Source organism: Saccopteryx leptura, chromosome 10 (assembly GCF_036850995.1).
Source record: "Saccopteryx leptura isolate mSacLep1 chromosome 10, mSacLep1_pri_phased_curated, whole genome shotgun sequence".
In the NCBI taxonomy this organism is placed as follows: domain Eukaryota; kingdom Metazoa; phylum Chordata; class Mammalia; order Chiroptera; family Emballonuridae; genus Saccopteryx; species Saccopteryx leptura.
Genome location: NC_089512.1, coordinates 4,654,739 through 4,665,112, shown reverse-complemented (window position 1 = coordinate 4,665,112; position 10,374 = coordinate 4,654,739). Strand labels below are relative to the sequence as shown.

General features: G+C 50.4%; 1 protein-coding gene across 1 annotated transcript in view; it reads right to left on the bottom strand.

Moving 5' to 3' along the window:
• Window positions 1–229: 229 nt before the first annotated feature.
• The window catches only part of ARL8B (ADP ribosylation factor like GTPase 8B), a 49,232-nt gene continuing 39,087 nt past the window's right edge, over window positions 230–10,374 (bottom strand). The window contains exons 4-7 of the mRNA XM_066350988.1: window positions 10,106–10,199; window positions 7,781–7,848; window positions 7,456–7,526; window positions 230–2,450 (exon numbers count right to left, since the gene is read on the bottom strand). Of these exons, the coding sequence (XP_066207085.1) occupies window positions 2,401–2,450; window positions 7,456–7,526; window positions 7,781–7,848; window positions 10,106–10,199 (283 nt within the window). The 3' untranslated portion in view covers window positions 230–2,400. The remainder of the gene's footprint in view (window positions 2,451–7,455; window positions 7,527–7,780; window positions 7,849–10,105; window positions 10,200–10,374) is intronic.

The window sequence follows — 10,374 nt, the reverse complement described above, 5'->3', positions numbered from 1 at the left end:
AAATTGAAAGGTCATACAGATACTGATCCCTGGTCAGGGTCCATGTTTCAAGAGCCAACAATGAATGCATCAACAACTGGAGCACAAAGTCGTTTCTCTTTCTCCGTTCCTCTCTCTATAAGTGATAACTAAAACAAACAAACAATAAAAGCCCTAAATTTGATATATCATGATGGTTAGCATCTCCTGCATCCACCCTCAAAATAAAAATGACAGAATCAGTCACGTGGATATTTTAAAAGTTTATTTCACCTTTAGCCTACAGACTCAGTTCTTTGAGAGCTGAGCTGGTTTCTTTCTTGCACACGTTCACACACCCTCCTCACTGGGTCTAACCCTTCATCCCATCCCAAAAAGTCAGCATCTCCCATTAATGATGCTCATTTTAAGTTAAAATTGTCAATACAACCCTCAAAATGCAAGTTTATTGAATAAAGCTGAGAAGAGCAGTAAACAGACAAAAAATGCATCCACCTAAATAAAAAATTCACGTATTTACAAAGTTCAGTACTGTTATGTTTTCACATGCAGAGGTTAATAATGCACAGGAAAGTGTCGACAGTAGTGTTTGGATGTCTTGAAATGCTGGAAGCAATGAACAGACACACAAACACACCAAGGTGTTAGCTGTAGGTCAATTCTGGACCCATGCGGTCCCGAGCCACACATTCTAGTTCCCATTCCTCCTTTTAGGCACGAGCAAATTGCCACATTCTCTGTAATGGTTCACAGTGACCAACCATTCATGGCGTTGAACTGCAGTAGCGAATGTAACTAACCTTTGATGACAGAACCATCCGCCCCCCCAGGGAGTAGGCAACATGCTTCATATAATAACAGAATTTTAAAAGCTGAGATTCTACGCATGAAAATGTGGCTGGAGAAAATCAAGTAGTGTTTGCGCAGCGCAGCGTTCTGTACAGACACTGCTACGGCCACAGCGTCTCCAGATTCAAACTGGGGCCAGTCAGGGGCCTCACGGCGACTGCACTCTGAGTGCCCAGCGTGTCTGGAACGTGCTGGCCATGTGGGGGCTGCTTAACAAAAGAAACAAAGTCGCACAGAGACAGGCCGCGTGGCCACCACAGCCGCACCTACCGCAGCGGTCGTGGGAAGCAGTCTGTGCGCGAACCACAGCACCATGTCCCCGCGTGGATGTGGAGAGCGCACACGACAGACCAGCTTTAGACTCCCACAGCCCACCTCCCAGAAGCCGACAGCGAGCAGCCTCAGGCCCTCAGTTCCGAGTCTGACTCGTCACCCACCAGCCTGCAGCCGTTCCACACAATCCCTTTAGACGGGGCGGCAGCTCTAGAGTTGTCACAATAACCGAGATGTCTAATGGCACCAGGCAAACAAGTGCCCACGCTTACATCAGTAAGAGAGAAAGGCAAGAACTCTGTGTGTGCACAGATCTAGTGTGCTGAGAGTCCACTGTCTGCCTGGATATAGAGAGTCAGGGGTCAGGAGTGCCGCCAGGCCACTGCCCGACAGGAGGACTGCAGAGAGAGAGGACGGAGTCTGACACTCTTCACACGCTTTATTACATTGGCCGGAATGCTCTAAATTCATGAAAGCTTTGGAGAAAATCTTCAATTCCCAACCCCTTAAAAAAGTGTGTTGAACCAGCAAAAAAAAAAAAAAAAAAAAGAGGAAAAAATAGAGAAGTAACGATCTGGACAGATACAGAACAGCATGCCTTAGTTCCTCCCATGTCCCCAGCTGCATCTAGTGACAATTCTCAGAAAGCAGAATCTTTTAAAAATTCATCACGTAAGGTCTCACCAGTGTGAAGGACCAATGACAACATTGGTCTGGTGCCTCTGTTCACTCTTGGCGGGCCATTTTTAAAACTCCTAAGGTGTAAGTATACATTTCACATGCATTTGTGGGAGACGTCAACATTGTGTTCACATCCCACGTGAGTCAGGCTAAAGGTTCTCTAAGTACTGCGCGCGGCACTAGAAACTCCATGCTGTACCAGGTCAGTGTCAGTGGGAAGCTACTAGACTCTACAATGAAGTATCAGATAGACGTTTACCAAAAACCAATATAAAAATCTGGCCCACAAAGACCAGAACAGAAATATGCAATTTTCTTGATTTAAGATGGTCAAAAGTATGTTTTTTGTTTTGTTTTTTTAAAAAAAATCTCTACACACTGTTTAAGACAGTACGTATAAGAAGCCTTTGTGTGTGCTGACTTTATCATGACAACTCTAGCTGATTCGGTATGAAGGGTTAGGGACACACATCGTCAGCAGTGCACATGAGAAATAAACTCTGAAAAGGCAATTTCTTGGGTTTGGGAAGGACCGTGTTCTGGGAAGTACTTCAGCGGAACGGGCAGTAGTTCTAGGATCAGAGCCAGGAAGGACTGGAAGACTCCAGGAGGCGCTTTTCAGCTTCTTCTAGACTTTGAATGTTGAATAAGCCACTGAAGTGTGATATCTAAAAGATGGAGAGAAAAAAGGCGTTAAAATACTCAAGTTAAGAAATGGAACACCAGAGAGAATATTTAAAACAGCTAATTCAAAGCACACGCTGGGCCAGCCCTCTTCTGCTTTCTGGACCTGTCCTCCGGTTCCGCTACCTGACCCCATGGGGACCGTCGAGGAAGGGCGAGACCAAAGAGCCTGGTTTAAAAGTGAAAGTGTGTAAAGGCCGCTTGTGCCATCTTTCATTCACTCAAAAATCTGCTGCCCGCCTGTAAGGCCAGACACCGTGAGTGCCAGGCACGTGGACTTGGGAGGAGCAGGCCGGACACCGTGAGTGCCGGGCACGCAGACGTGGGAGGAGCCAGGCCGGGCACCATGAGTGCCGGGCATGTGAATGTGGGGGGAGCAGGCCGGGTACCGTGAATGCTGGGCATGTGAACGTGGGAGGAGCAGGCCGAGTACCATGAGTGCTGGGCACCATGAGTGCCGGGCATGTGAATGTGGGAGGAGCCAGGCCGGGCACTGTGAGTGTCGGGCATGTGAACGTGGGAGGAGCAGGCCAGGTACCGTGAGTGCTGGGCACCATGAGTGCCGGGCACACAGATGTGGGGAGAGCAGGTCGGGTACCGTGAGTGCCGGACACGCAGGCGTGGGAGGAGCCGGGCCGGGCACCGTGAGTGCCGGGCACGCAGATGTGGGGGGAGTCCTCCCCACCCTCAAGGAGCTTCAAGCATCGTAGTCGGAAAACATGCCAGTGATCATCTGGGGCTGGGGGCTGTCCCACAGACGCCAGGCAAAGGGAACAACGTGGCACTCCGGGTGGATCATCAGTGACAAGAGTGGCCGAGGCCCGGGAGTGGCGGGGTGGACAGTCACTGCTAAGGCTAGAGCAGAGGTTCCTGACCCCAGCCTTGACATGTGGGGCTGGGTAACTCTCTGCTGGGAAGGGGGGAGGCCCCTTCCTCTGCATGGTGGAATATTTTGCCACATCCATGACCTTCACCACCCGATGCCATTATCATCATCCCCCTCAGTTCTGACAACCAGGAACATCTCCAGACATTGCCAAGTGTCCCCTGGTGAGCAAACTTGTCCTCAGTTGAGAACCACACGGTAAAGGGAGCCAGATAACCTTGTATGCCACTCTGAGATGCTAAGAAATTTAGACTTTATTCTCAAGTCAATGGAAAGTTATTGGGGAATTAATTTTTAGCAGGGAAATTGTATCAGTAAGATCAACAGTGGCGACATCAGGCCAGCCTGGCGCACTGCCAGCACAGACACAATCCCTGGGACCAGGACAGGACGGAGGCCCACAGCCAGCCGGGCGCCGTGGGTAGGGCGGGAGAGGGCGCAAACGAGCAGCACGACCGCAGAGTGGACACAGGCCCTGGCGACCGACTACATGCTGAGGGTGAGAGGGCTCGCCTGGCCTGAAGGAGTGTGTGTCACCGAGCTGCTGAGTGGCGTGGGGAGGAAAGGAAGAACAGCCTTGAGAAGAAAGGTGAAGAATTCAGACACAGGCAAGAGTTTGTGGCATGTGCAGAAGGTAACAGTAACGCAGGCGCCCCACAGAGAGGGGGCGCTGTACAGACAAGAGAGGAGGTGGAGACTGGCAAGATGCCAGCGCACAGGTGCCACCCGAATGGCGGCAGCTGAGAACAGCCAAGAAAAGCATTCAGACCGAGACAAGAAGTCGGCGAAGTCAGCACACTGCCTCCCTGCCCTCCAGCGCCTCCCAGTGTGTCTGCCGGGTGCTCCCGGCCCGGGATGGGCGCAGCCCCGTGCTCCTGGCGCCCCAGCTCCCACAGCTAAGGGGCGGTGACACCCACAGGACACACAACAGAGGGGAGCTGAACCCACACGACCACTCGCTGTCGCTGTCATGGAAACAAGCTGACGAATGGAGCCCATCTGCTGAAGCAGGCGGTCTGCCCCTCAAGGGGAGGCAGAGATGGGTCGCCACGAAGCCATGCCCATCTGGACTGCACGGAGGAAAGGCAGGCCCGGAAGGGAAATGACAAGGTTCAAGTATTGCAGAAATTTACCCAAAATAAAATAATCTTATGGACACTGGACAGAGGAGAGGGATCCTTAAGACTAGATAAAAAAGCAGACAAGAAATAAAACTGTCAACTTCCATGACAAAATGGCCGTCATTGCAAAGATCACCCTCCCAGAATAATCTGTTCTGTGTGTGGTTTGAGGCCACATTACCAGGGAAACGAAAGTGTTTCCTGCGCCACATTAGGGAGCTGAATGTATAATATATGACCCATGTGTACTTGTTGGAGCAATTTATTAGTAAATTGATAAATCTGACACTAAAATATGCTATAAAAGCTGAAATTAACAAGGACGTTTTGACTTGAATACTTGGCTGTTAGTTGTATTTCTTGCTTCAAATAAACAGGCATTCTGATTTACAAGCTACTCACTTTGAATCTAGTTAAAGTGGACCAGTCTTCCCGGGGCTTGTTACGCCCACGTGAACCAGGAGCTGGTCTGCGAGCCACCCGCTGACCGGGAGCCCCACGTGAACCAGGAGCTGGTCTGCGAGCCACCCGCTGACCGGGAGCCCTACAGCAAACCCTGGTGTTCTCAACAGCTCTCCTGCCTCCGCTTCCTAACCAACCCCAAGGGAACTTCCCTCAGGAAAGAATCTGGCTAGTCTGTCATGGTTGGTAAAACAAGGATTTTACTCTCAATTCACCCCCCGCCCCCTTTTCGGAACTAGTAAATACAAGGGGATAATGGATTTAGGAACAGCACAGTGCCCTAACAGCTGTGGTTAGTACAGGACGGAGCTGCTCAGCGCCCCCCCCCCCCCCCCCCCCCGCTGGCCTGGCGTTCTAGGCTGGACCGTTTCCGGCGTAGGTGTGTAGGGGGTGTAGAGTATCACATCCTTGTTCTCTACAACTAGACACCAGAATCACCTTCCTCGTGACGACAGCCCATAAATCCTTCCAGACATTGCCAACAGTCTCCTAGAGAAAACCCTTACTGAGAACCACTGGTATGCGCGTAAATTCTGTCTCAACTTAAAATTTAACAAGAGTTACCGCCAACAAAGGAAAAGACATTTTAAACAAGCTTGAAGCCAGCTTAAATGCGTGAATTGTATGTTCTCAAATTAACTGAATACTCCAATGTAACAAGTCACTTACTTTATCCATTTAATAGAGAATTTGTGTCCGCCAGCAAAGTAATGGGCTCAGATTGCTTTGAGTGGTCTGAAAGGAAGCCCGACTCAGCCAGAAAACTAGTTTCAACACTTTGAGCTCATGTTTGAGGGGGTGGGGAAGGAGCGTGGCAGAGACTGGAATTGATGTGGGAAAGGGTTAAGTATGATGAGAGCCAATGCTGAACAACGGCTAAAGGGAAAATATTAAAATGCCTTTAACACTTATTATTTTTCCTGAAGCTGGAAACGGGGAGGCAGTCAGACAGACTCCCGCACGCGCCCGACCAGGATCCACCCGGCACACCCACTGGGGGCGATGCTCTGCCCATCTGGGGCGTTGCTCTGTTGCAACCAGAGCCATTCCAGTGCCTGAGGCAGAGGCCACAGAGCCATCCTCAGCACCCGGGCCATCTTTGCTCCAATGGAGCCTTGGCTGCGGGAGGGGAAGAAAGAGACAGAGAGGAAGGAGAGGGGGAGGGGTGGAGAAGCAGATGGGCGCTTCTCCTGTGTGCCCTGGTCGGGAATCAAACCCGGGACTCCTGCATGCCAGGCCGACGCTCTACCACTGAGCCAACCGGCCAGGGCCAACACTTATTATTATTATTATTATTTTGAGAGTATGTTTACTAACGCTGGGGACAGTGAAACACGAAGGATTTAGGAAGCAGCAGCAGGGAGAGCCCGGGCGGGAGAAAAGGGGCCCTGGGGCAGGTTCAGGGGGTGGCCTGGGATGAGCTGCCGCCCGCCCCGCCCGCCCCGCCCGCCCGGCTGCAGGTCTCTGGGCCCCTCAGAGTGTGGGAGACGCACGCCTGTGGGGCAGAAAGGCAGGGTGTGCTCGGGGAGGGAGAGCACCCAGAGTACCTGGAACACCCTGTTTGGGCACTATTCATTGCACTTATTTCTGCACACTTTTGTAATAATCCCTCAGCGAGTTTTACCTGAGGCCACAGCTGAGCCACCACATACTTACTCTTAAGAACTCTAGACTGAACCGTGTCCCCTAAAAATTCACATCCACCAGGAACCTCAGAATTTATTTGGAAATAGGGTCTTTGCAGATGGAGTTAAACGAGTTAGTTAAAATGAGGTCATACTGGTTATGGGGGCCCTAATCCATGACAGGTGTCCTTATTGGAAGAGAAAACAGACACACAGGGCACACACAGAGAAGGCCACACGAGGCTGGGGGCAGAAACTGGTGATGCAGCTCCAAGCCCCGGAATGCCAAGGACCGCTGGCCGTCCCCACAGCGCGGAGAGGCAAGGGCCCCCCCACCCCCACTGAGCCTTCGGAGAGCAGGCTCTGCTCACACCCTGACCTCACACGTCCGGCCTCCTGAACTGAAAGGAACAGGTATGTACTAAGCCACTCAGTCTGCGGCACTTTGCTACGGCGGTCCTAGGAAATCAATACAGACATTAAGCAGATAAAGGGTATTCTGGGTTTATACCTCTAACAGAGGGGTAAAATATTGCAGTAAAACGCTGGTCCCATAAAGGAAAAATGGGTATTGTGCCTATGGGCCAATTTTTGTAAAATGTTATTTCAAGACTGTCACAGCTGGATACTAGTTCTGTGAAAATTGACACAATAAATTGAAGCCCCATCTGCTTCACTTCGTGTCTCTATTGTGTCTGCGTCTTCAAATAGTGCAGAGCAGAGTCCAGATGTGAAACCTGTGTCAAAGGTATGATGTCTACTCTTCTTCTGAAGCAAAACAACAGCACTCCATGAAAGAAGTCAAACAGAAATAAATGGGGGGTAATAAAGGGAAATATCATCAGACACCCCTTCCAATCATAACCTGTTCTTCCAAAAACCCGTCATTTCTTACCTATATTATCCTTTTCTTTGCAAGAAATTGAATAGCAGCAAATTTCTCTATCCTGAATAGCAGACAGGTTCCTATAAGAAGCAGAATTGAGAATCAGTCTGGGCTTAAATTAGCTCAATTTTATTTTATTTTTTTATTACTAAGGTAAATAAATTATTTTACTAAAACGTTAGGGGTTTGCTTCTCTGCAGGCCAGGTTTATCTGCCTAAAAACATAGCTAGATCATCACTGAATAATGCAATGATGCTAAACAAAGTAGTGGGGAAAACAGCACAATTTAGAACCAATTAAAATAAAAAGCCATCGTTCATTCTTAAGACGTACATTTTTTCAATGAGCTGTTTCTCATCCAAGGCATTAGGAAGATCTCTCTTGTTTCCAAGGACTAGCACCTTTAAAAAGAAGATATAAAGAGTTAACATAAGAAATGTCAAAGAAGCAAATCATATTCATCTGTGTAAATACAAAAATGAGAATGTTACCACATGCCATGACATAAAGCACTTTGTGTAACTGGTGGCCGCCTCCCTCAGCCCACCACTTACAGCAGCATTCATCTGACTTCCACGTGTAGATGCCTTTACTCAGGATGTGGCTGCCAACTTCGACTTAAATGACTCAGCCTACGGTGTGCATTCTGCTATTTCTTAAAAGAGCTCTACCAAAATGTGAGTATGATCTCAATAATCAATGGTGGGGGAAGTTTTAACCTTTTTTTTTTAACTGTAAGCTGCTAATCATATATGTAAACAAGCTTTTATAATTCTGGGTCCGTCCCATAGAACATCACGTGTCAATCTGCCAGGGCAGTGGGCAAGTCTGGCGCTCAGGACAAACAGCGTCGCCATCAGCCCTGGGAACAAATGCTGTCATCTGATCGCCAGGCATGCTCTGAAGAGAGGGAAGCAGAGACGTGCTTTCCAGCCACCTCCCTGCCTTTCCCAGGTGGACCCGTCCTGCCTCACAGAAAGCAAAGAGAACGAGTACCTGTAACGTCTCTGGTAACAGCCACGCTAAGAACTGGTGTCTGTGACGTGCCAGCAAAGTACACGCCCCGTTTGCTGTCATACCTATCCTCTCTCTTACTGCCCCCCCCCCAACTCCACCCTGACTCTGGACCTCGCCGATTCTACTCACAGGTCCTAGATTCTCACCCACACAAAGGACAGAGAAACCAGGACGGAGGCCCAGAGAGCGGGGCAATGGAGCTCTCAAGGGATGTTAAACTACAGGGAGCCAGAGCCCAGGCTCGGTCCGTCTGGTCAGCTTGCCTTCCCTTCCCCCACTCTTACTGAAGTCACTGAGGTTCTCAAGCTGACGTGCCTTGAGTTCCTAACACGGCATCGTGGGCACGTGTGACGAGCTGTTGGTTATGGGGCTGCCTGGCATCTCAGCCTTCTTCCTACATTTAGGAAATCTCCACCTTATGAACCTGCCTCCCAGTAAAGCTACTTGCTTCTGTAGATCAATCGCTTTCCCAGCTTTCTTTTCGGCTGGAGCATGGGGACACGACCCAGGGGCCACCCAAACTGACTGCAGAGCCAGCGCCACGGGAAACGGACGGGCACCACCTCCCCAGGACTGGTCACCAAGAACCCTCCCAGTGCCGAGACGAGACCGAGGTCACTCCTGGTCTGTGAGACAGTTTGTAATGGAGAAGAAAATGACAGATTCCAAATCTGGTTGTGCAGCGTACCAGCGGCAGGTGGTCCTGAGTGACAGCTGTCAGAAAGCAGGGGCAACCCCCCGACCTCAGCATGCTGTGAGGGTTAACTGAGCCAACACACCCCAAGCACCTGCCACCCATGAACTTCTCACGAGTGGCACCACCTGCCACCTGACTAAATACTCCAGGAACTAGGGATTCCTCCCTACAACTTCCCTTCCAGTCGGTCCAAGGCACGACATCTGCTCCCGTCTCACCACCTTGGCCACCACCTTACTCTATGGGCTGCGATCTGTCAGGACAACTTCACCAGCTTCCTAGTACTGTCCTTAGAGTCCTTCTTGCCACTTCAGTCCGTTCTTAAGTTGCAATCACAAGGATTTAAGTAATAAGTCAGGTCGCTTAAATACTGCAATGGCTCCCCAGCCGGCCTAGCTCCCACGGCCTCCTCCAGCACGCCCGCTGCCCCGCGCCCGCTCTGCTCTGTGCTCCAGAGACTGGCCTCCTCTGCGGGCCCTGCGTCCTCCCACCAAAGGGCCTCCGAGTGTCACACCCTCACCCCTCAGCTTGAGCATCACCTCCCCAGGGAGACGGTTCTTCCCTCAACCCGGATCTAATCTCCCCGAGTCACACTCATGGCCCAGGCACCTCTCCCGGCGGCACTTATCCGAGCCGTCATTTGATGACTTCACGGCATCTACCTTTCCTACCAGACCACAGGCTCCACGATGGCAGGTGAGCCCCCCTCCATGCTGTGTCCACCACTGCCCAGCGTGGAGCACGCTCCTGCTGCAGGTGGTCTGGGACGCGGCTGCTCAGGAGAGGAAACAGCACAGTGCCCAGGACACAGCAGGTGCTCGGCAAGTGCGAGCCTTCCAGACTGGTATCAAACATAATTACACAATTGTATAATGTGCAGCTTTAATAATATAGTAACTATAGCTATTACATATAATGCAAAATAACAAGGACTCCATACTTACTGGAATTCCCTGTAACTGTGGTTTATCTAGAAGATTATGTAGTTCGTTTCGTGAAGCTTCTATCTTATCACGGTCCGCAGCATCTATCATGTAACTTAAAAAGAAAGTGATCTCAGTATGTCATATTCTTTGCTGATCACAACGCATTTTTAAATTGACACTATATACTCCGTGGCCAGGTGGCTCAGTTTGTTAAGAAAGTTGTCCCGCCCTGGCCGGTTGGCTCAGCGGTAGAGCGTCGGCCTAGCGTGCGGAGGACCCGGGTTCGA